At 33.6% G+C, this 27,606-nt stretch overlaps 1 protein-coding gene and 1 long non-coding RNA gene across 5 annotated transcripts in view; one reads left to right on the forward strand and one right to left on the reverse strand.

The window, feature by feature from the left end:
* Positions 1-27,606, reverse strand: part of FSTL5 (follistatin like 5) — a 980,329-nt gene that overhangs the window by 145,938 nt on the left and 806,785 nt on the right. For all 4 annotated transcript variants that reach the window (XM_056802833.1, XM_056802834.1, XM_056802836.1 and 1 more), the window contains exons 9-10: positions 2,734-2,895; positions 1,642-1,776 (exon numbers count right to left, since the gene is read on the reverse strand). In XM_056802833.1, the coding sequence (XP_056658811.1) occupies positions 1,642-1,776; positions 2,734-2,895 (297 nt within the window). The remainder of the gene's footprint in view (positions 1-1,641; positions 1,777-2,733; positions 2,896-27,606) is intronic.
* On the forward strand, positions 9,528-11,868 carry LOC103100677 (uncharacterized). The gene is made up of 2 exons (XR_468720.2): positions 9,528-9,854; positions 11,600-11,868. It is a non-coding gene; the product is annotated as an uncharacterized LOC103100677 (long non-coding RNA).

The following is a 27,606-nucleotide window of genomic DNA, read 5'->3' on the forward strand; positions in this document are numbered from 1 at the left end:
CAGAAAAAAATATCTATCAATCCAAAGGGTTACAGCAAAAATTCTTCTTTGAAGCAATCTTTAGTGCTCTCTGGTTCTAACTGGTGAGCTATTTTGCCTTGCCTATGAACTAAGTCCATATCGTGCTGTTATTTGCTTCAGTCTCCACTTCATGGTCTCATGTGGGTTCTTTCTCCTCCTTCCCCTTTTCTTTCCTGTACTTTTTATTCGTTATCTCTTTTCCTTAGAATTTAAGCTGCTTGAAGTTAGAAATTGTCTTGTTTGCTTTTTTTTGCATCCTTAGCCCACTGTCCCAACTCATAGAAAGTACTTAAATTCATATTCTCTGTCTGTCCCTTTCATGTTGAGAATAAGCATATTGTCAGAGATGATCTACATTGGGAATGTCAAATGTTCATCAAAATCCACTAACTCTTGAGTGCATCCAGAACTTGTTTAAAAAGTATTTGGGAAATATTTCAACAAAATAAAACACAATAGAGCAGAAATCATGTTAATGTGATCTTCTAAGTCAATATGTGACCTTCAGAGATCTTTATATACAATTTAATGATCCCTATTTCTATTTGGGTTGGACATTATTGACCTCCACTGAGACAAGTGCTGCAAAATGAATTTAAAATATGTATAAATGGAAAACAAGGTGAGATAAATGTATCAAAAATGAGGAGGATAACACTAAAGAACTAAGATGAAGACCTACAGCAAGTTGAAGGAGATTCATGCCTAGAATTAGACTGGATAGAGTTGCTATCTCTATGAGTGAAGGGAGTACTAGATGATAAAAAAAAAACAAAGATCCACCAAAGTATAAAACAAAAATAAACCTGGAGTTTCATTATTTTTTCCAAATATAGTAAATTTTAGGAAATGTTCTCCAAACACAATGTTACAGAAACCAGATTAGTAACAAACATAAGAACTATGAAGAAAGCTGTGGTTGGTTTCTTCAGTGCTCATTATGTTGATTCATGCTTTATATGCTATTGTTATTCCTTCCTGTGTTAGCTATCTTACACTGATAATATCCATCTTATATGGCATATGATTTACATATTGAGTCAATGGTCCTATAAGTCCATACATAAGTTCATACAAGAAAAAAAAAAGCTTAGTGAAGTCAGGACCATTTCTCTTGCTTTCTTTGTAGCCCCATCATCTATCAGATTCTGATGACTCTCAGATGAAGAATTTCCTCTTCCAAAGCATGCATGTAGGCACATTCTTTCCAAATAATAATTTTCAAGACTTGCCATGAAAACCAAGAGGTTCAACCACTTATCTGGACTTCCATAGCATGAATGGGTCAAGGGTAAAATAAACATAGGTTTTCCTGTGTCTGAGATCAACTCCCCACTGACTATGCCAAGCTGGTGCTTGATACTCAGTAATCATTTCATTAATAATTACTAATTAGTCATTTGGTTTTAACAGTTTAAAAAGAAGAAAATCAATGAAGAAGACTAGCATTTAACAGCATAGACTCCTTATTCTTTAAATATCTCACTAATAAATTTCTTCATAAACCAAAATTTACTTTAAGTCTGAAAATAGTGCACACATATAATTGTGCATTATATCTATTATAGTACTTTATAATGTATTTGGCTTCTACTGATGGATTAATATATTTGTACATACGTGTCTTTCTAGCAGAATCTTCCACAAAGAGAGAAGAGATGTCTTCATCTACCCCTGCTTCATTCTTGGCGATACAGGTGTATGCTCCTGTATCTTCATAGCGCACATTGCTAATGTGAACTTCACTGCCATTTGCTGAAAGAAAAAAGGAAATGCAACTTGTAAACTGCAATTTCAGTTTTGGTACAGTGCTTTCTGATTACACAGTCAGACAGTTCTCTTAGCTCATCCTAATTAAATGGTTTTCCTTCCTGAGTTTGTGCACTGGAAAAATGCCAAATGATTCCAGAAGTATTCAAGTGGTTAGTTAGCTCAACTATTATTCTGTTTGCTGATAACAGGAATGGAGAATTTCTATTTAACCCTCTTCTTGGATCTTTGTGCTTATTTCAGATTATATGTCTAATATATGAAGTAAATTGCAGTGGTAAATTCAAAATATTACTGAACATACTACTCTTATCTTTTCCAACCACTTGGTAAAATTGTTTTTTTTTTAAATGAAGATTTTTTTCAGTATCATAAATGGGACAAAGCATTTCTAAGACACATGCAATGAGTTGACCTCGAATTGTATAATCACAAAATATTATATTAAGGACAGGGGTTTGGGTACTGGACAATGTACTGAAATATATGCAAAGTATGTTGGGTCCACTGACAACATGCATTAACTCTATATAGTCCTGCTGATAATACTCTATTTTCATTTATCAAGGATCAATTTATGCCTTCATTCCTCCATGAACCTATTCCTAGATACTCTAGGTCTCTGTGATCTCTCAGGATCTAAGTCTGACCTCCTATAGCACTATTGTCTATTTCATAAATGGGCACATAAATAAAAGTAAACTCCCTCAACTCCTTTCCTCACTATCTTAGAACCTCAGTACTATTCCCCCCTATTTTGTCTTCCTCCCTTCATATCTCCAAAGAAGTCCTTTTCAAAGCTAACCTTTCCATCACTATTTTCTGCCCTTGATTCTATCCTTTCTCATCTAAACAATGTAGCAAAAGAATACAACAAAATGGGACATGATGTCAATAGTTTGTGCTTGAGCTCATGGATCACATAGACAGAGCTAAATGTACCTTGAAGAGTTAACTGCTTAGATAGCTTTGGAGTAATGTCAATTCCATTCTTCAGCCAACCAAGCTGTGGTTTGGGTATGCCGTCTGCATGGCAGCGGAGACTAGCCGTCACACCTGGTTCTCTGGCCTGGCTCTCTGGATACACACGGATAACCGGTGGGACTGAAAAGTGAAAACAAATTATAATTGAGGTGTGAGTTCTAAAATAATTTAGTGATATGATATGGTCCTGCCAACAGATCTAATATCATTCGGCTTTTAATTCTATCCCTTAGATAATAGTGAAACATAATGGAGATGTCCTGAACATAATTTTTGAATAACATTATCAATCCCTAAACTGAACCAATTAAGCAGTGTTCTTATAACTTCATTAGTGATCACTCATGAAGTAAAATAGAAATAGAAATGCTAGCAAATCATATGTCTTACATTTGCCTTATCAAAGCATATTTTAACATTTTTCACAATGTTTTATATATATATATCAATAGGTACACAGTACATTTCAAAATTATCATCAAAAGAAAAGAAGCAAAATAATTACACACGATTCATTAAAAAGGTGGCTCAAATACAAAATCTTTCCATTCTAAAATATTCCATATACCTTGTAATAAATATGTTTCAAATGAAATAATTCTTAAAAATATAAATCAAATTATCTTTTAGCACAATTTGCCAAAATAGTCTCTTCACATGGTACTATAAGATTAAAAATTAATATACAATGCCCCAAGTATTATATTTTTATAAAATTTATTTGTAATAACTTGAAGTAAAGGAAAGTGATAGCCTGAGCAAAGAGGAGCTGCCCAGATCTCAAAAAGTGGGAGAGAGAGAGAAAGAGAGGGTGTTGTTGCAGAACCTTTTTATCTATAAAAACATAAGGACACAATGTGAGGATGAAAGAAAAGGGATTATGGGAGATGAATTCCAGGGGTATAAGACTCTAATTACACAGTACTAAATATTGAAACTAGGTCAGGTGTTATATATACCCACATATCCAACATATGTATATGGTATCTTTGTATCTTCTAGCAGCTGCTCCCATAGGTTTCCTCCCTGTGGACCTAATAGAAAAAAGTCTGTCCCTTGTTGTAAGGAAAAGAGGATCTGAGCATATGAGGTAGGTCTACAGAGAGATGCAGGTGCAGGGAAAAGATTCTAGAATATGGGGTGGGGGGAGTGTAAGACAGTTAGCTGGGGTTGGAGCTGGGTCTTTCTCTGGTTTGACCAGGAAGGACTGGCTGCTTTCCCTTGGTGGCTGTTTCAACCTTATCTTTTCCATTCTACCTGCTTCCCTGTTGGCTGGTTGATATCTACAGAGCATCCTGGTGTGACCCTGAATCATCTGTTTGTAAGATTAGATCTGAGGTCCATCTGGATCTAGGACCCCTTCCTGAGCCCTGTCCTTCCAAACTGCCAAAATCCACTAAACCTATTACCATCAAAAGGGAGGACTGAGGCCGGGGCAGCTGGGTAGCTCAGTAGATTGAGAGACAGGCCTAGAGATGGGAGGTCCTAGGTTCAAATCTGGCCTCAGATACTTCCCAGCTGTGTGACCCTGGGCAAGTCACTTGACCCCCATTGCCTAGCCCTTACCACTCTTCTGCCTTGGAGCCAATACACAATATTGACTCCAAGATGGAAGGTGAGGGTTTAAAAAAAAAAAGGGGGAGGACTGGGTTAGTGTAGGTTTACTTATATTAGGGTCTAGGATCTTGGACAGATAGGTAAGGATCAATGTAGTTCAAACCAGTGAAGACTCCTGGTAACAGGACATTTAGATCTGGGGGGGGGGGGGGTTAGGTAGTTGACATTAGTTTAGGATTATTCAAACTTCCCTTTTCACCTTCCCTTGTTGAATAAATCCAACATCCATCCCTCTTATATAGTGGTCTAGACAGGCACTGCCTGGACTGAACCTGTTAGCCTCTCAGCCTACAGTTGGCCTTCCCAAAACAGTTATCCTTCTGATAGTAGCCTATAATTAAACATCTAATCCCATCCCCCAAACCACCCTCCATTATACTCTCTATCTCATAACAGCCTTTTAAACCTTTGAAAACAAATGGATCCAAGATAGTAGATTAGAGGCAGCCAATCAGCTGACCTTTCTTGACATTTCCCTTTAAACAAGTTCAAAATAATGCCTCAAATCTAATCTTGTTGAAGGAGAGCCAACAAAATTTCAAGGTGAGACAAGTTTCTGATCTAAGAATATTTAAGAATTTGTCAGGAGACATCTTGGACCCTAGGGTAGACGCCTGTCCATAGCATGTATGCCACAGCAACATCAGATGTAGCTCTAGGAACTCTCAGTCTAAATATGGTAAGGGGGTCAGGATACAGCTGGCACAGGTGGGCAACTCTATACTACATCACAGTTCCAAGAGGGAGATAAGAGCAGTTTCAGGCAAAGGGGGAGCTCTTGTAGTTGCAGGAAACTAGAGGGCCATGCTGAGTGTAGACCAAGAAAGTGATTGCCATATCCAGGATCAGAACAGCTTGGAAGCACCAAAAACATGTAAACCCCTAGGACTAGCTATGAAAATAGCAACATGTTAAAGCTCGTCTCTTGGCATAGTGACTCCATGTCTGGAACAGAGCCAATTTTAAACTAAAGTCCTCATTCAAGAAATATTCAGGAAGAATGACAAACATAATATCGACAATAAAGAACTTAACCTTTAAAAACTATTATGTGGCATGGGAGACAAAGACATAAACTCAGAAGAAGCAATCTATAAAGTTTCAAAGAAAAATGGAACCAACGCCCAAAAGAATTCTTAAAAAGTTTAAAGAAATTGTGGTAGAGAAAAAGTTAGGAAAAATGAGACTGAAAGGATAAAATTATGAAAAGGAATTAGATTTGATAAGAGGGTAAAGGTTACTGAAAAAAATATAATACCTTAGAAAATAAAGTTACCCTAATGGTACATAAGACAAAAAACTTAACTAAAGTAAATATTTTCTTAAAAATTAGAATTGGGCAAGTAGAAATGAATGATTATGAGACATGTAAAAATCAAGTGACATCAAAACAATCAACTATAAAAGAAAATGCGAACTATTTCATTGGGAAAAATCAGATCTGGAAAACAGATTGAGGAGAGATAATTTAGTAATTATTAAACTACTATAAAGACTTCATCAATAAAAAGAGACTAGACATCATATTTCAGAGATTATCAAGGAAAACTGCTCTTATATTTTAAATTTAGATAGTAAAATAGAAATTGAAAGCATTTACTGTTTACCTTGTGAAAGAATTTCCCAAAAGAAAAAACTCCCAGCAATACAGTAAAATTACAGTTCCTGGTCAAAGATAAAATTCATCAAGTGAACAGGAAAAAAAATATTATGGGGCCCCAGCTAGGGATCTGTGAATTTGGAGATTTTAAAATTCACAGATCACAGGAGATTTAGCAGTTTCCCCATTAAAGGAGTGAGGGGGCTGGGGATGTGACATTCTGGAAGGCAAAGGAGGTAGGCCTACAACCAAGAATCATCTACCCAATCAAACTGAGTGTAATCTTTCAGAGGAAAAAAACAGAAATTTATTGAATAGTGGGTTTTAAAACATTCCTGATAAAAATACGAGAACTGAAAAGAAAATTTGACATTCAAACATAAGACTCAAGGAAATAATAAAAAGGTGAACATAAAAGAATAATCATATGGGACTTAAATAAAGTTAAACTATTATTCTTATATGGAAAGATAATATATAAAGCTCCTAGGAATTTTATTATTATTTAGGGCAGTTAAAAACCAAAGTATTTGGTGGTGAATAGATTATATTGGAATGAACTCCAAAATAAATGAAAAGGTAAGAAATAAATGGCACTCTGGGAGAAGGGGGAAGAGAGAACCAGAATAAGGGAAATGTTCTAATTTATTTACTATTTGCACACATAAAATATATCCACGGAATTTCTTTTAACTATTAGTTTAATTAGTTTAGTGCAAGTAATTTACAATTTTTGTATCGAAGTATAAGTAAACTGTTCACATTATAGTTCAAAGGTATATATATATGTATATATATATATACATACACATACACACAAACACTCAGTTGTAGATTAAAATGTAATGTATCCAATAAGGAAAAAAGGAAATAAGAGTGAAAGGGAATGAGAGAAAAGGGAAAGGATGATAAAAGAGTGGAGAGATTAGGGGAGGCAATCATTAGAAGCTAAATAGTATTTTGATGAAGGACAGAAAAAGAGAGAGAGATAACATATGAAGATGGGGTCAAGGGAAAAATACAGGTAATAATCTTAACAGTGAATATGAATGACATGAGCTCATCCATAAAACAGAAACAGAGAGCAGAATAGTTTGGAAACCAGAATCCAACAATAAGGTGTTTACAAGAGACACACTTGAAATAGAAAGATACATAGAGAGTTAAAATAAAGGGTTGTAGCAGAATCTAATATGCTCCAGCTGAAGTAAAATAGGGAAGGGAAGAAATTATTAACTCTGACAAAGAAAATGAATAAATAGGCCTAATTAAAAGAGACAATCAGGAAAAATATGTCTAAATCACTATTCATTAGAGAAAAGAAAATTAAAACAAGTCTGAGACACCACTTCAGACCCATCATAAATGACAAATGTTGGAGGTGATGAGGGAAAAATAGATACTCTAATGAATTGTTGGTGGAGTAGTGAACTGGTCCAAACATTCTGTAGCCCCAAGAGCTATAAAACTGTGCATACTTTTTGATCCAGCAATACTATTACCATGTCTGTATCTCAAAGAAATTAAGGGAAAAGGATTTATGTATACATAAATATTTATTATAAAAAAAGTTGTTTTATTTGACCCTCTAGTTCTAAGAACAGTTTTTCTTGATAATTTCTTGAAATATGATGTCTAGTCTCTTTTACTGATCAAAGCTTTAAGGTAGTTTAATAATTAACTAGTATATAATTATAGCAGCTATTTTGTGGCAAAGTATTAGAAATTGATGGGATGCTCATTAATTGAGAAGTGAAAGGACAAGTTGTGGCATATAATTATAATGGAATTCTAGTGTGGCATAAAAATGATGAAGGGGATGGTTTCAGCAAAAAAAAAGGACTTCAAAAGATCTATAGGAACTGATGCAAAGTGGGGAACTGGTACATCTTTGTGCGTAGTAATGGCAATGTGGTAATAATGATAATTACTGTGAAAAGACTGGCTACTCTGACCAATGAAATCATGAGAAAATTCCAAAGGTCTCATGATGAAAAAACGAACTGAGTGTAAAATGAAACAAAATTTTCTCACTCTCTTTTTTCTTGTTTTTTTTTTTTAAATACAGATAATACAGAAACATTTTTCATGATTTCACAGGTATAATTGTTGTCATATTGCTGGTTGGGGCAGAGATAGGAAGGAAGGAGAGAATTTGGAACACAAAAATTAAAAAGAAAAGGATGTTTAGATAAGTAAAAAATTTTAATATTTAAAGTCTTAAAGACAATCATTATGCTCCCCTTCCCTATCTTTTTTTTCAGGTTACACATGCCCAATTCCTTCAACCAATGCCTTTTACATTTTGAACTCAACATATTTCACCATATTAATTGCTTTCCTCTACTTTCCAGTTTACCAAGGTCTTTCTTAAAATGCAATACTCAAAAATGAAAACAATATTCCAGATGCCCCTGAAATCTCTGTCTCTCCTAATAAATTGGCACAAGTTCTTTTGATTGTTACATCACACTGCTAATAAATATTGAACTTGGAGTCTATTAAAATCCCAAGATACACTTTCAAAACTACTGTCAATATCTGTGTCTCCCCAATATTATGCTCATGGATTTGATTTATCTTTATGTACTCAAGTATAAGACTTTATACTAATTCATTTTGTTAGTGTCTTCCAATGTTTTAGCCTATTAAAATCTTTTTATCTGGATTATTATCTGGTATGCTGGTTATTCTTCCTAGCTTTGAGTCATCTGAAAATCTGATGAATTATTGTTTTTCTTTTAATCAAAGACAATGAGAAAAATATTAAATACTACAAGGACAAGAAAAATCCCTTGCATATTCCAATATCTACCTCCTAGAACACCAACCCTGGACCATTAACAACTATGGCCATTTGAGCAATATTAAACCCATAATATTATATTGTTTCTGATCCATATCTCTTTATCTTTACCAGAAAAATTATATGATATGCTCTGTCAAAGACTTTACTAAAATCTAAATAAACTATATCCACAGAATTTCTCTTAACTATCAGTTTACTTAGTTCAGTAATCATCAAAAAAGGAATGAGTTTAGTTTGGAATAATTTGGTACAGAAGCCTGGCTGGGGTTTTGAAATCACTTCTCTTTCTAGCTATTTCCCAGCTAAAGGATATAATGATCCTTTCAACTCAAATTCAATGACGTTTAGTTTGCAGAATCTGATGGTTTTTTCCCCCCCCTCTTAAAAAAATGTGGACATTTTGCTTCTTTCCAATTTTGTGGTATTTTCCCTGTTTTTCATGATCTTTAAAACATAATTTACAAAGGCTTTAAAATAATCTTTTGCATGATCCAAGGGTATAATCTAATCAATGGTGTGTATTGAATGAATATAAGTGACTCAGTATTTTTTTATTATTCTCTTACATATTTGGCATATCAACCCTATCATAGTAGTAGCAGTAAAATAGATATCCGGTTTTGGTAAGTTAGTGACAGGAGTGTGAATCCTGTCAGACTATCAGCCTGCCTTGGGGGGAACCGTGAGCTAAGGTCTTGCTTAGGAATTCTGAGTGACCTGAGGAGTTGGAAGTTCTGTTAAGCCCAACTGTCCCCTCTGTTGGTGTTCGCTGCCCAGAGAAGAGGCTAAAACTTTGGCTCTTGGGAATTCCTTGAATCAGAGCGACAGTTTTGGAAAGAAGAGAAAGTTGGAAGTTTTGGGAAGAGCTGTGAAAGGAAGATCAACAGTTAGAGGAAGAAATCTGGGTTTTGTTCCTCTGTGGTCAGAGTGGAGCAGACTAGCCTAGGCCTTCCAGGCCAGAAGCCACTAGGCCGAAACACCCTGACTGACTGGAAGTTGGAGAATTGAACTGAACAACTACAAGGAGGCAGTAACTTATAATATATAAAAATGGTAATGATTAGAAATTGGGCTAGACAGCCAGAAATTAGGTTATGGTAGTGATAAGAAGAAGCAGCAGGTCTAGTTTTAACCAGACAGAAGTGGTTCTTGTGAGAGGCCTTGCATTGGGTGTGTTTGAGTTAGTCCCCTTTTTAGACTTAGGGACTTCTATCCTTATATTCCTTCAACCTTTTAAATCCTTACATACACCTTAATAAATAAAGGTTTTGTTTTCCCTACTGCCTCCACAGTTGTGTCAGTCCCTATCCCTGGAGAAGGCCTTATTGTTTGCAGGCCTCACTGACCTTCTCAGCTTAAACAAAGTTTGGCCAGCTGACCCTTCTTACCAACAAACAGATACCGTTTCAAAATTTATCTGTAATAATAGTGAGAGAAGCAGCACAAAGAGAGGAGGAAAAAGAGCAAAGATAAACTCTGGAAATTTTTATTTTTGCACAGATGCCAAAATCGTTTCTTAGGCCACTACAATGAAGAGTGTTTCTTTGGAGACAGACAGCATGCCAATATGGCTGAAGTTTCTTGATTTAGATAGAAAGTTGAGAGGATAGAATGTTCTCTGCTATGTGTAAAGTGTGAAGCTGGAAAAATGAGAGATCAAAGGCTACTAATCTAGAGATAATTGTTTGGGGGTGGGGAAGTAATCAATACACAGTCTTCAATATATTACTGGTAGAGGTTATAGATCCTGCACAGCTACAAAAAATTAAAAGAAAATAAAAGATATTTTGTTTGGTTTAAAAAAAAAAGTTATCTCTAATCAATGAATTGGCATCAATAGATGGGTACATCTCAAAATTTTACCTGCTAGCCCTCTTAACCAGGATTTGAGAGAGAGGTGACTTCTCTGCTCTGTTATCTAACTATAGTTTCCCCTAGATTCTACAAAATAAATACATGTATTTGTCCATGTTTTCACCCAAGTTATTATATATTTTTTTCTTTCTTCTTATTCATTATTTCTTCTTATTCATTCTGAAATTAAAATTTCCCCTGCCCTGGGGATGATTTGTCTTTTGGGGAAATGAACACTGGATCTACTTCACAAAAAAAAAAATTTAAAGATCCCTGGTTTAGAGATTCATCTATCATCAAAAAAATTAGTATATCTTCAAGATATAAGTTTTACTTATTTTCAAATCTAGGGATATTTTTCTACATAATGGCATTCGCCAAATATAAGATGGACTTTAGCAAATTTAATATGAATTTGTTTTCTAAAGCCAAGAAGCAAATAGTGTAAGGAATCTCATCCAAGAGCTGTATCATCAGAAAAGGAGGAGGGCTCCTCATGTCAGGAGAGTAAGGCGTGACAAATGGATAGAAAAAGCACTCCAATTATATCCACAAAATTTAAAAGGATTTAGAGGAAATCCTCTGGTCTAATAGTTTTGTCTACATGAAGGATCAATGGGAGAATGTGTACAGGAATAGCACATAATGAAAAGGGAAGATTAAATAATGATGCATTAGTGAGTAATCATTAAAATAATAAAACATAACATTTTATAATTCAGGAAATTGACACCCCCTTGTAACCAAATGTATGATCTAAATCCATAGGATCATCCCTTTATAACATTCAGAAATCCAGGTTTATTAATTCAACATAATAATTAGATAAAATGTAATGACAGTATAATTTGCCACAGTACATCAAAAATTCACATTTATAATATGTTCTCTCCTTCCAATAACACTGTGACCTAGGTATCACATGTATTTCCTCTATTTTACAGCTGAAGAAATTTGAAAGATCTTATAACTTGCCTGTGATTTTAAATGGTTACAAAGATAGATCATGTTTAATAAGGAGCTGAATTCAAAGACCAGGGGCTCCAAACTCCGCATCACATTCTGTCTACAATTTTAACTACAAATATGTACCGACAACATAGGACCATTGGCAGATGGAAGGCAGGTGATATCCCATGGAGAATATTCTGTTGCTTATCAATGACAATATTATTCTATGTTAAATTACAATAAAATTTTGAGGAATTTCCAAGTTGTAAAAATAATTCAAAGTTTAAGAAAATAGGCTTTTCAGTCCTTAAAGATTTACTCTAAAACAAAAGAAAAATGGTTGTGCTATTTATATGCCATAACACAGTTGGGCTTGGAAAATGGGATTAAGTATTCTAAACAGCTACTCTGGTGTTTACAAGAAGTGCCCCCAGCATGTAGCTGTTCTCAGAGCACTGCATGTAACAAAATACTTAAGATTTCTGCATGCCAAAATGTGAAAATATGTCTATGGCTACTGGGTAAGCACACACACACACACACACACACACACACACACACACATTTTTTTAAAGATGCATTGGCTTTTTGACACAATATGGTCACTGAAAATAGTTATGCAGGATATGTTTTTCTGAAGCTTTAAATGGTCAAATTAATATTTCTTTCAAATGCATTTTGCATGCATATTCCTACCATTCACATGAAACCACAAAAGCCTGGCTCTCCTGACTTTTGTATAGCATAAGAAACCAAATGCTTCTCCAGTGTACTGGACTCCTTTATTGATTTTTTTTATCATATATTTCATTGCCATTTACTCCGAAGTCATTAGAAATTCTTAACAAACACATTTTTGCTTTTGACTTATTCTTTACCTCTTTCTAAACAAAAACATACTTGTACTTTTCTGTTCACATTTTGTATTAACTGAAAAGTGAGGATTGATTTTATTCACCAAGCTCCTTAAGTGAAAACAGATTGTCTAACACATCTAATTAACACTAATAGGTCAAGAAAGTATGCCTTGGCCAATTTCTTATTAATAATAGATTAACAAAAATTACAAAGCAAACACTTTTACTAGATCAAGGCTATAGGAATGGAAATGTTCCTGAATCTGAGATGAGTGATTTTTATTATAAGAACTTTCAAAAATTGTAGTGAAAAAATACATAATTTAATTCTCTATAATAAAACAAAATCCAATTGAATTGCAAATCACTGATTAACCCCATTTCCCCTGATTAAGGGGAAGTAATATTTTTTGTATGTAAAAAAATCAAGTGATTTTCAATTTTTATTTGTTTTTCAACTCTCATTCTTTATTCTTTGCTGTTATATTAAGGAACATATGTATTTAATAAGTAAGATCAATTGGTTTTGACCAGCTAGTCCCCTTTGGTTTAAATTTTTATCTTATAAACTAGGAAACTGAGGCCAAGAGTGTTGAAATAACTTGGCTAAGTATAAATGAAGATTTTCTTACACAAGATGGACTAGCAGACAGGGCTTCTTGTGGCTTCAATATGGGAAGAACTCAATTAGTAGGCTTGTGTTCTGGGATGGGCCTGACCTAGCCCAGTCTCTTTGAAGTTTATGTTCAATATTGGAACAAAATGAATCACTCATAAATCATTCAACAGCTAATAAAAGGAGATTTACTTAACCACAGAAGAGAAGCATATTCAATTAGTCTATGCATGAAGAACACTGAGCTGATTCACCTAAGCATACTGCGTTGGCTACTGTACTTTAACAGTCTGGCATCAGAGGCCCCTTGGTCTCTTTTTGGCTATGTTTTACTTACATGACCAGTAAGTGAGGTTAACTTCTGATCCTTTGATGCCCTGAGAAAATTTAGTCTTAAAATTTGTTTCTTTTAAGAAATTTGCATGAGGTCTCAGGTTATGACATTTTTTCTACTACATAGTAATTTTAATAATCTTTTCCCCCAAAATGCTTTTATTTTCCCCCACATATGGAAAACAAAATAAATATCAAGAGAAACCATATTTTAATAAAAGAAGCCATAGTAGCTGAAATCCTGAAAGGATTTGGAAATACAATTGTCAATATCACTCAATAACCAGGCTTTATTCAGAATCATGTACAGAAGCAAAACATTAAAGCCCTAAAATTGTGGGGAAAAAAAAGTAAAACTAAAAGATCTTAAAAATCAAATGAATTGATTAGATTTATTTAGCTACTAGCTGGTAATAAAAATTAATAGTCTACCTTATATTACTAACTCATACAACAAGGTATTAAAAATGGATTTTATAACATGGCTAAATGTAATTATTCATGGTTTTTATAATTATATGCTTTTAAATTAAAAAAATTACAATTATAACAATTTTATCTGACCATGAATTCTTAAAAATAATAATTTCTTATTTGTTACACAAGTACACATATTATTAAATTATTTTCAATTTCTGATACATAGACATTTTTCTTGATTCATTATATTAACATACTTTTAAAGTTTGAAATAAGTTCTTGGAAATTTCTAGAACCTTGTTGATTTCATACATATTTATATATGTAAATATAAAACCTAGACTTCTTGGGTCAAACTACAGGAAGTTTCACTGGTAGAGGGATTTCTTCAGTGGACAACTAACCTCTGAGTGGTTATTTGATCTAATTAATGAGTTTTGTAGTAAGCAAAGGAAGATTGCAAAAGGAATTTTGCAATATGAACTTCTATTTGAATGACAGGGACAGTAACGGAAGGTCACATGGGAGACTGAGTCAAGATCCTGAGTGAAGATTTTATGATCCCAACTGTAAACAGTCTCCTGGAAGAAGCTTTTGGAGGAGATTGGAGATTTTCCATCTGTCTACCAGGTTTCTGGCCCTTTGGAAGTTACCAACTTGAGTGAGAAAAACCTCCTTGGACTGGCTGCTGGCAGCTGGGCAGAAGACCACAGAAGAATCACTTTTCTGCGGGACCTACTTTAGACATTTCTTCTGGGATCTTGACTCATATACTAGTCTCTATTTTGTGAGCTTGTGTTTGGGGAAACAATTTATTTAGCATAGATAAGTTAGCTATTAAGATAGTTTTAAGGGAATTAGTTTTGGGTTTAAGATCAATAACCTTCCCTTACCGTTTTACCCTCTTTCCTCTCAACATTTCCATCAATAAACTTAAAATATTTAAATGTTTTCCTTCTTGTTATTTCCCCTAACAATGCCACCATAACAGTTTCTAATAGATTTGATGACTCAACACAATAACGAGTGATTTCATTTATTTATTTTGATATAAACTTCTGTCTTCTTATCAAAGTGAACCAGATAAATTATTGACTGACATTCAAAAGCCAAGAAATATCTATTGACTAGAACAAATGTCACCAGATGCTTTAAGAAGTTAGGCAGAGGAATTTCATTTGTGTTTAGTTATTGAATTGTAGAATTTTAGAGTAGGAGATAATTTAATCCAAACTTCCATAACATTGATTCAAGACAGTCATTTGGTCCTTTCCTTTACTACTTTCAGTGAGGAATTCACTCTATGTGGCAGCCCATTATGTATTTAGTTATCTCTCTGAGAAAGGTTCTTTACATGGTACTAATAAGGACTCCTTTTGATTTTTTATCATTTAATCATAATTATATCCTTGGGAATAGGGAAATAGAGAATAGGGAATATTCTTATAGGGAAATTCTCTGTTCTGAACTCTTCAAATATATAAATATTTGTGGTCCTGCACATTATCATTCTTCTCTTTCTGAGTTCTTCTAATTATTTCTAATAAATCATAATTTTTGAAATTATAAAAATTATGAAGTAGCACTGAAAATAACAGTGAGACAAAGCATGAAGCATGAGATTGTGCCTCTCCCCACTCAAAGTAGGAGCAGAACTTGATATTAATATGAAATCAAGAATAAGTTTGGAAAAATGAGCAAAACAACAAAAGAAGAACATGACCATAAAAATCTACTATAGTGACAGAGAAGGCAAACTCAGAAGATGATTAAGCCAAAATAGCTACAAGCAAAGCCTAAAAGGAAAAAAAAAGTGAATTGGAAACAAGCACCAAAAGATGACCTAGAAGAGATTAAAAAATGGTTTTCAAAATCAAAGTGGTAGAGGAAATTAAATAAAGTTAGAAGGGCTTTACACAGAAAGAAGGCCTATACATAAGTCAATTATGTTGGTATGATGTAAAAGAAAATGGATAGATGAGAAAAGAGGATGCCTTGGAAGAATCAGAAAGGGAGAGGTAGAATGAAGAAAATCATCTCACATAAGAGGCATATAAGGAAGAAGTTTTATGGAGGGGAAAATGGGGATGCAGAGGCAATGCTTCTATCTCAATCACATTACAATTAGTTCAAAGAAAGAAATATATATGCACACAATTGGTAATATAAATCTATCTTTCCCAAAAGGGAAATAGGAAGGGAAGGAGATCATTATCAAATTGTTTGCCTTCTCAAGAAGAGTGGAGGGTCAAGGAAGGAGGAAATTTGAATCCATTTTTTCAATTGAATGTAAATTTTTAAATGAATGTAAATTCATATGTAAAATCTAATTGTGAAATATTTAGCAAAATAGATTAAAATATATTGAAGAAAAATAGTCTATTTGGGGCCGTTTATTCTTAAATTGCCAATATCATTATTTTTAATTCATTTCAAACTTGTGGTCAACTTAAATACTATTTACACTTTTTAAAAAAATGAAGTTAGCACAACCAGTAGTCTTTACTGATCACCATATGACATTAATTACTTATTTTCAGATATTTGGAAATATCTCTTATTCATACACACCAGTTTGCATATTCTCTTGTAAGTTTCCTCTTCTTTTGTAATCTTTTTATTGAGGGCAAATGAATTAATCTTAAGAGTTTAGACAATGTAGTATTGACTTCTAGTTTGAGGCATGTAAGTGACAGTGGTTATAGGAGAGTAAATTCCTTATGGTCTGAGGCTTCATTATATATATATATATATATATATACACATATATGTGTGTGTGTTTATGTATATACACACATGTATTTATATCTATATAGACATATACATGCTATACACATCTAGGTAACCAACTCTATCTAGAATGTTTTCAGATGGGACTTTAAGGATAAAACAGTCAGAGAAATCATTTATATTTGGATGCTGGGTTAATCCCATTGGGGGAAGGGAAATAATGAAAAAGGTACAGAACTGCATCAGTCCTGAGGTGTGGAGGGTTTCAGGATGTAGAAAGATTGTGTTTAAGTAAGCAATATTTTCCCTTTTCTTCACTATCACAGTGATCTGTGGTGTTGGAAATGTTTGCCAAAGCACCTAAGTATAGCAGCACTAAGATGCTCTGTAAATACATGAGTCTATAGATAGTATTCAGAAGGATGGATGCTTATCCACATGTTGGAAGGTATGTTCTCATTAATCACCAGACCTCAACATAATTTATCATTATTGCTGTTTGAGAAAAGAAAAAAAAAAGAGAGTAGCACTTATAGAATGAATAAGCTGTTTTCAATACTGTATTACTTTAAGCTTTTCATCGGAAACTACCCAAATAACAATCTGTCTGCATGTATTATGAATGTCAATCATATGTCAGTTGCAATGGTAGAGACTGGGGATATAAATACAAAGTGAAATAGACTGTCCCAGGATTCAAAGCTTCTTCTGGGCCAGTGGTGGTATGATAGCTGAGGAGAGGGAAAGGGGTGAACAAACACAATAATAAGCATTGTGAAATATTGGGAAGGTTCCGGAAAGAAAGGGTAATCTACTATATGTTTCAAGTGCTAGGAATGCATTACAAAAGATAACTAAAAAAAATTTTCTGGGGAAGCTCGGTGGCTCAGTGGACAGAGAACTAGATCTAGAGCCTGAAGGTCTTGGGTTCAAATTTGACTTAAAACATTTCCTATCCATCACCATGCCTTGGAATCAATACACAATATTCATTCTTAGATGAAAGTTAAGTGTTAAAAAAATAAATTCTTCTTGTTTATTGTTTGTTAGTAGTAGTATTAACAACAACAAAATAATATTAAAATAATCCTTACGATAACAAGAACAAAAAATAGTGTTAAGAGGAGAGGGGAAGGGAGAGATACTCCATATATTGTCTCCCCAGTCCCAGTCCACAAAAAAACAAAGCTGAAAGGAAAGACTGGAACAGAGGGGAAAAGAGATGAGAGGGAAAAGGAAGAAGAAAAAGAGGAGAGAATAAAGGAAGGGAGAGGAAAGAGAAGATTTTTTAAAGAATTCTTTTCCTCCATTGCTAAAATCACAATGATTACAGTTGAACTTTAAGACCATAGTCTCCAATATGATGGATGTGAGATAAAAATGGCAACAAAAAAGGCAAAGACAGAAAAAGTAGCTAGAGAAGAATCTGCCTATACAGAGCATTCTCTGATTCATACTGTGTAGGTTGACATATTCTTGCTTCTCAAGATAAGGAAATAATAAAATAAGGAAACATACTCATTAATACAAAATAATCACATTATTACCAACCACTGGTCAAATAAACTACAGTAACTGCTCAAAGATATATCTCCATTTTTCTATTGCCACTGCATTTTTATGAAAATAAATGTATACATGTGTGCTGCCATATATACTAATCAATTTTTCATTAGTTAAGGTAATGAAATGCTAGAAGGGAAAGTTAGATTTTTACAAATGGTATTCTGGAACATACTACATCTTTACAGTTGTCCTATTATCTGAAAAGTTCATGATTACACTATTCTTACTGTCTGTTGGTTCCAGGAAAAAATGAATAGAGCAAAATTTCTTCCCAAAGTCTCTCAATAGAGACATAAAAGATTTATTAGAGAGATTAAACCACTTCCCAATTAAATGGAGACAGTATCATAAACAGGTTTTGAAGCCAAATTTCCCATATTCCAGGTCTAATACTCTTTCTACTAAAAGCAGATAACCCACAAAAACATTCATATATAACTGCATGAGGTTACAAAAACTAATTGACTTTAATTTAATTTAATCTATTAAAGGTAGATAACTGATACAGTGGATAGAGCAGTGGGCCTGGATTATTAAAAAAAAAAAAAACACGAGTTCAGATTTGGCCTCAGGTAGTTATTAAATGTGTGACTTTTGCCAAATCACTTTAGCTCTGTTTTCCTCAGTTTCCTCAAGTGTAAAATGAGTTGGAAAAGGAAATGGAAAATCACCATAACATCTCTGCCATGAAAACCCCAAATGGGGTTACAAAGCATCAGACACAATTTAAAAACAATTAGACAAACGCACATACAATATATGTGTATACATTTATACAAATACAATGTAAAGATATATTCCACATATATGAAATGTATGTAATTCTATGTTTATAGCCATATCTATAAGAAAAATGACACAGACTCTACCATCATTAAGAAGCTTATAGTCTAATGTGGAGGGCAATATAGATGATAAATTACTTAATGCTAAAGTCTGGGTTATTTTTCTTTTCTTTGGCCCCAACACAATGTCTCACAAATAGTTAAAGCTTAATAAATATTTGTTTAATTAAACAACTTATAAGTCAATAAAATTACATCAATAATAAATAAATTATAAATAAATTAAATTAAAATCAATTAGTTTTTATAACCTCCTGCAGTTACATATTAATATTTTCATGGGTGGACACCTGAGAAGGAGATTGGAAACTTAGGAAAAATGGTTAGATATGAGAGAGAGAGAGAGAGAGAGAGAGAGAGAGAGAGAGAGAGAGAGAGAGAGAGAGAGAGAGAGAGAGAGAGAAGGAATAAAGACTCAGAGACAAGGAGTTAAAAAATATAGGCTCCATTGTGCATGCCCCTCTGATGGAATTGAGAGAGGGCTCTACACATGTCCCCAAATTTTTATTGAAGAATTTAGGAATGTGGAATGGGAGGTAGCTAATGAATATGTGACATGGCATAGGCTTTAACATTGCTCAATTGACAATCATGTAATCAAAGAGGAGGAGGTTAATCAAACATGTGACTTGGTAAGGAATGTGGTCTAACAAGGTGGGAGCTAGGACCCTGTGGCAAATAATGTCCTGCTCAGGAATTCTTTTGTCCTTTGGATTGAAAATTTGACAATACAATATCAATAAGTAACATCACTATGAGTGTGGTATATGAACACATAAGATACAATATCAATACCCCAATAATACTTTCAATATGCTAATATACCTGATATGCCACAGTTTTCTATGGTGAGATTTTTTCTATTAACTTTACAAACCAATGGAATTTAAAACATCAGTATGAATAGGAATATTTCTCATTTAAATAAAGTAGCATATGCATATTAAGACAGCAGAGCAGAGTGAATAGTATTAGTTCTCTTAAGTGAGAAAGTCTTTGGTTCAAATATTACTAGTGCCATGGAAAAGATCAATACTGGGTATTAGTCCCAGGGCAGAAGAGCAGGAAGGGCTGGGCAATGGGTTTAAGTGGATTGCCCTGGGTCACATAGCAAAGAAATGTCTGAATCCAGATTTGAACTCAGAGCTTCCCATCTCTAGATTAGGCTCTGACAAGTCCTTTAACCATCTGAGCCTTGTTTTCTTTATCTATAAAATGGGAATATTTTAATATCCAAGGCAGTTGGGTTTCTCAATTGAAATAATATATTAAAGTATATTGCAAACTTGAAGTGTTACAAGTATGTTCATGAACACAAAATTCCTTCTAATATAAAGGCTATTCTACACATGCAGAAACAGGCTGAATTAAAAGTTGATGCTTCAAGAGTGTATTCTAAAACTGTGATCACAGAATAGCTTCCAAACTATTTTGTCAGTTGCTATCAGGTTTGCTAGGTACTTTTCCTTCATGCATGTTGAAATAGTAAGAATATGTGAATGGACTAATTAAACATGGAGGTGACTATTTTGTTCATGTTGCATCAACCTTTATATGCTTGGATAGCTTATCTTGGTTTTTTGGTTGCCAGAAAAATAAATATTGTGCTCTAATATGTTCTGCGTTCTATCCATTATATTTAATTTAGGCCATGATTTTTTGAAAATCTATTTTTTTAGGCCACAAGAGATTAAAAGCAAGAAGTGATCAGCATACCAACAATTTAACATAGGTGACTTTTCAAAAGTAAGTTATTTTCTTTGGGATATATAATATGAAATATAAATGAGAATTGATAACTGCTTGAATAAAAAAGTCAATAATTCCCTTGAGAAGATTTGAAACAATTTGTTATAGTCCTTTCCATTTAGGAAGTACAAACTATAAACTTGGCTCTCTCTTCCTATTTGCAATTCATGAAAATCAGAAGCATTTAATGATCACCAAACCATTTACCCAGGAGACTTATACCCAAATTAAAACCAAATCCACACTCAAAGATGTCTTCAAAAGTTTTGAACTCAGACAACAGCATGCTTCCAGTGACTAAGCATATGAAACACTTGTTTTAGAATACTGAAAAAAAACTTCTGAAAATAATACTTCTAATTTAAGAATTTAAGAAAACTCTTTTACTATAGCATTTTACTATAGTTTTCTTAAATAGACAACTTTTCTTAAAATATGAGTGGAATTAGTAAAATTTAACAAAAATGAAATCATATTCTTAAAAAAAGAAATCTTATTCCCTAAAAGTTTCATACTATGCAATCAATCACTTGACAATAATAATATTTCATCCGAAAGAGCCAAAACTCCAATCATCTTAGGAAATTTCTATTTAGTTAAATCTCAACTCTAAACCATTCAGTTAATGGGGTACATAAGATCCTGGTCAATTTAATCCAGAAGTTTCTCCATTTTTTGTATCTCCCTTTCCCCAATGAGTGACAACTGAGAACATTCCTAGGTTTTCACAATCTCCTGTGATTAAGTATCATTGTCTTCCCCCCTCTAAAACTCCTCTGAACTTTACCTCTACAAGAACTCCCAAATCAAAGTAATTCAACCTTTCTTCTCATTCCTTATCTGCCTTTTTTCCTAGCCTTCATCTTAAATCTCTTCCTTATCCTTCTGGTATACAGTAAAATTTATCTCATACAGATATCACACTTCCAATTTCCTCTTTATTCCTTTTCCCTTGATCTCTTCTGTTCCCACATATTTAATAAAAGACACACACACAGACTTGTTTGGATCTTATAAATTTATCTCCAGTTTGTTTCACTGAATTCCAGTTCTACAGGCCCAGATGACAACTGCATATCTTCCCCTGTATATATCCTTAGAAAATAAATTTCCCAAATAGAAATTACCTCTAAACTAACCCCCTTCTCCAAAACATTTGTTTCTATTACATTATTCTCATATGAAATCCTAGTGATTTATTTTACTTCTCTATGTCACTCGCTCCCATCCATATTTGTTTACTAACTCCTATTAGTTCTATCTCCACAGAATTCCTATTATGTTTCTTTCTCTCTAATTCATGCTGTTCTCCTAGATCAGTCCCTTATCATCTCTCACCAAGATTTTTTTCAGCTCTTTTCACACATCATATTGTTTAAAGAACAACTTATTACATACAATCATAAAGTGTTAAGAATCATGCCTAAAATAACATACCAACAGGTATATGATTTAAAAGTATCACCATAATTCAACCTAAATAACTTTCTAAAGTTGTTAGCTCAGAAATTATAGTTTCTTGATTACCTATAAATAAATCTTCACCAAATATAACATTCCTTTTTAAATGAATTAACTGGGTTAGAAAAATAATAACTTTTTGATACTTATATAAATTATATATATACACACACATATATATATTCCATTTAGAAGAAAAAACAGGTAAGAATGATTTTTAAAAACATAAATGGTAGATAAAAGGGTCACTTTATCATTGCAATGATTCCAAGAAAAGTTTTGTTTCATTTTGTTTTTTTCTCAAAAGATGGAAAACTTTTTTTTTGCATATTTTACACAAGATTCATGCATCTTTATTTTTAAGACAAAGACAGTCCTTCCCTGTCTTGTGCTAAAGACAGACATGAAACAAGACCAAATTTAGGTTTTTGTTTTGATTTTTTTTAATCCAAAGACACCACATTTATAGACTAAGCAATTTTACTCGTAGAGTCCAGCAACCTCATTGACGTGAATATAGGAACCAATAAAAATGACTCATTAGTATGCTTATGAAACCAATTAACAAAATAAGAAATGTATCAAGTTTTAAGGTATCAAGTATATTGGATTGGTCTAGGATCAGAAAACCTGAATTTGGACGTATTTCCAAAATCCACTGTCCATTTACTCTATGTGCCAAGATCTTCCAGTCTGCCACAGACCCCAAACTGAAAAGTTTCCACATAGACAAAACCAATTATGCCTCTGAAGACAAGGAAATAAGATATTACTGATAGATTCATAAACACCAACACATTCATAATCAGTGTAGTATGAGAGAGGTTTATTCAGTTTTACTTAGGATTCCTATTTAAAAGGACTTGGCACAATTTCTTCATGATGATGATTTCTGATGACAAAAATACACACATAGTTGCTTTCCTCAGTCTTTTACCACCTCTCAGCCTAGCTCTTGGAATAATCTCCTAATATCTCCCTACCTCCAGTATTTCTTCTCTAAATGATATTTTATCTTGTTTCTAATTTTTTCCCCTACGACATATGTCTGGTGATTTTACTATTCTTTTACAATATTTCCATGACTACCTACTAATCCTAGGATAGAAAATAAACACATTTTGTTTGGCAATAAATTACTTACACCATCCCTCTACCTTTTACTGACTCATTATATTTCAATCACTGTAAAGTGTAGTTGAATTTTCCCTGAATTCAACTTGTTTCCTGCCTTAGTGGACGTGGGCCATCATGAAAGACCAAAATGCACTTGTCATTTCTACTACTCAATATTTTTCTTTCAAAGACTAATCTTAGCAATCAATCCTTTGATGAGAGTCAATAGTATTATCACTTTCCCCTCCTCATCTAGTTTTTCCCCAAAGAAGTTTGTAGCTTTCTTCTAAACATCTTATCTTGTTATATATTATATATTATATATGACTTTATAGTCATATTACTCCCTTAGCAGGAGAAAGTGGCCTCCTAAGGTAAGAGATTTCTTTTCAGTTTTTTTTTATCCTTGCTTGATTTGGATACATTGTAGGAGATTTAATAAAACAACTGAACCAATGAATAATTATTTACTGACAACTATATACATAGAATATAGTATAAATGAATCACTAAGCATTTATTAAATACTTATTCTGAGCCAGATACAGTACTAGACTATGAATAAACAAAAAATGATTTCCCCAAAATGAAGCAATCCTTTCCTTCAGGAGACTGAATAACATATATAAGTGTGGAAAATACACATATACAAATTGTACTTGCATATGTTGCTGTTGTTGTCTGTCCTTTGTTTTTGAAGAGGACCATTGACTCCATGGGATGATGTCTTCACTTGTGAAGACATAAATTGGATTTAAGTGAGAGTTGTACAAAGTCATAGCCTTCACACTCTCTTCTTGAGTCAATTAAGATCAGTGGCAAAACAAAAAGAAGGTGATTGATGATGGCCCACGACACAGCAGAAGATCTTGGGATCTTTAATATCTGACCAAGTTCTAGGTGCTCCAGGATGCCCACTTCAGCAATTGGAACAGATTGTTCTCATCCACCCCTTACAATGGGGGCAGTCTTCACATGCCTGGGGTAGGCATTCCCCTAATTCACTAATGAGTTTGAGACCTGTTGGTTGCCCTTAATCTGATTTAGCCCATCTGTTGAGGTGGTTTTACAGGAATGTGGTTGCTTTTCATGCTACAACTTCTCGAAAACTTTCAAATAGTACAGATGTACAAAACAAATACAAGGTAATTTAGTGGAGAGGCATTAGCAACTGTCAGGGTTGAGGAAAGGCCTCATAAGTAAATAGTTCTTTCTATTTCTATTTCTATTTTGACCGAGTCGAAAAGAAAACTAAGGCTTCTAAGTGAAAGATGTAAGAGAGAGAACATTCTAGACATAGAGAAAAGATTTGAAAGTGATGGAGAAGGAAGATGAAATAACAAGTGTGAGGTACAGTTCAGGAAGAGAGTAGAACAGTCAATTGGTCAACATGTTTTTATTAAACATTTAGCATGTGTTAGTCACCATACCAAGTGCTGTAAACATACATACATGTATACAGAAATAAAGACAGTTCTTTCCCTTAATGATCTTATGCTCTAATGGGAGTGATCCCATGGAATATGCATAAAAATAAAGAAGCATGAATCTTGTGTAAAATATGCAAAAAAAGTTTTCCACCTTTTGAGAAAAAAAATGAAACAAAACTTTTCTTGGAATCATTGCAATGATAAATTGACCCTTTTATCTACCATTTATGTTTTTAAAAATCATTCTTTCCTGTTTTTTCTTCTAAATGGAATATATGTATGTATATATATATATACACATATATAATTTGTATAAGTATCAAAAAGTTATTACTTTTCTAACCCATTTAATTCATTTAATGGAATGTAATATTGGAGAGAAGCCACTATTGGGGGAAGGAGTGACTAAGAAAGACCTTTTATATTAGGTGAGAATTTATCTGAGTTTTGAAGGAAGCCAGGGAAGCCAAGGGTAAGGAGGGAGAGCATCCCTGGTGCTAAACTCAGATAGTAATAGGACAGGGAGTCAGGAGCTGGAATGCCACATTCAAAGAAGAGCAAGAACCCCAGGGTCAATTCGTTATAGACTGACTGGGCTAGACGATGAAGGATATTAAACGCCAGAGTAGTCTAATATTTGATCCTAGACTGGAGTTTTTTGAGTAGGTTATATGAAAAGGCGATTTATATTCTAGAAAATCACTTAGCAGATTGGAGAATATGTTAGAGAGGTATAAAGACCAACTAGAAAGCTATCACAATAGATTAGACATGAGGTGATAAGCCCTAGACCCAGTGTGTATGAATGAGTAGATATGAACTGATATATTTGTGAGCTATTATCAAGGTAGAAATAACAAATCTGTATATACATGGTATAAGTGTGAGTGTGGAATCAAGGATGGAACTGATATTGAGATACTGGTACAATGTGAAGAAGGGGAGGCCTCTACAGAAAGAGGAAGAAGAAGAAGAAGGAAGATTCTGTTTTAGAGATATATAATTTGAGATGTCCAAAAGGAAGTTGGTAATACAATAATGGAGCTCAGGAGAAAGAGTAGAATTAGATAAATAGATCTGAAAATAAGCAAAAGAGAGATCAAACAATTAATATTCACCAGTAAGTATTCATTAAGAATTTTCTCTATGCCTGGCACCATATTAAGTGCTATGGATAAAAATAAGACAAAATATGGTGTTTGTTTTCAAGGAACTCACAGTCTCATTAGGGTGATAATAGACAACAATTATGTACAAACATACATACAGGATAAGTTGGAGATGATAAAGAGAAAGCATTAGCATTGAGATATTGTATAGGGAAAGGTTTTTTTTAGAAGGTGAGATCTTAGCTGAGACTTGAAGGAAGCCACAGAAATCTTGAGGTAAAGAAGAGAGAATTCCAAGAATGATGAATAGTCAGTAAAAATGCATAGAATTGGGAGACGGAATTTCTTGTACGAGGAAAGGTACTAAGACCAGGTCTTACTGAATCACAGAGTACCTAAGAATAGAGTGAGGTGAAAGAAGACTATAAAATAGAATGGGGTCTTGTCATGAAGAGCTTTGAATGCCAAGCATAGGACTATATTTGATCCTAAAAGTGATGGATAGCAGTTTAAGTTTAATAAATATGATAGTGACATGACCAGAATGTACTTTAGGATGATCAACTTAACTGTTAAGTGGAAGAGAGGCTGGAGTGGGGAGAAATTTGAAGCAAGTAGATCAACCACAGGCGCCTATAATAATCCCGGTTTGAGATAGCAAGTAACTGTACCAGTGCGATGATCATGTCATAGGAGAGGAGGGGACATCTTCAGGATTAAATAGGACCTTGAAAGAAATTGAATATAAGTAGGAGAAAGTAAGCCTTTGAGATGACACATAATTTGCAAGCCTGGGTGACTAGGAGAATAGTCTTAACCTTGCCAATGATAGGGCATTTCAAAGAAGGGAAGGGCTGGGGGAGAAAGAGAAAGAGTTCAACTTGAGCATGATGAGTTTAAGATATATATATATATATATATTTTTTTTTCCTGAATGTGTATATATGCAAGAGTGAGAGTAATTTTTTTTCAGTCATGTACAATTTTTCATAACCCCATTTGGAGTCTCCTTAGTAAAGATTCTTAAATTGTCTTTTCTGGATCTATTTTCTGTCAGTAGTTTTTCCAATGAGGTATTTCAAATTTTCTTCAATTTTTAAAATTCTTTTGATTTTTTCTCTCTGTTTCCTGATATCTTATTGAATCTTTAGCTTCTATTTACTCAATTGTAATTTTTAGGGATTTGTTTTCTTTCTGAAGCTTTTGAATCCTTTTCCTTTTGTCTAATTCTTCTCTTTAAGGAGTGGTTTTCTTTATTTTTTAAACCATCATTTCCATTTGACTCATTCCAGTTTGTAGAGATTTGCCTTCTTTGTAGAATTTTCCATGTTATTGATTCATATAATTTATTTTATTGTTTTATTTTTCAAGAACTTCCAAGAGTTCTTTTTAGACCATACAATATTTCTCATTTTCCTTAGGAGTTTCATGTATTCCCTTTTTATCACTGTTGTCCTCTTTTATTTTTATATTTTAATTTTCCCTGTCACTGAAGTAACTTCCTATATTAATTTTTCTTTGTTATTTGCTCATTTTTATAATTATTATCCCCCTCCACCTTATTACCTTGTCTATATGTTGAAGTTCTTCAGCTCTACTCCTGGCATAAAGGGAGCACTGTTTTGAGTTAGTAGTGTAAACTTCTCTGGTGCTTGGGGTAGGCCGAGCTGTCTTTGGGCCTATATGTTCATTCTGAGAGAGTGGCCTGGTTGGTTTATTGTAGGGAGAATTGCAATTGCTTTGTCCAGTTGGATTCCATTTACCCTTC

Source organism: Monodelphis domestica, chromosome 6, assembly GCF_027887165.1.
Source record: "Monodelphis domestica isolate mMonDom1 chromosome 6, mMonDom1.pri, whole genome shotgun sequence".
Lineage (NCBI taxonomy): Eukaryota > Metazoa > Chordata > Mammalia > Didelphimorphia > Didelphidae > Monodelphis > Monodelphis domestica.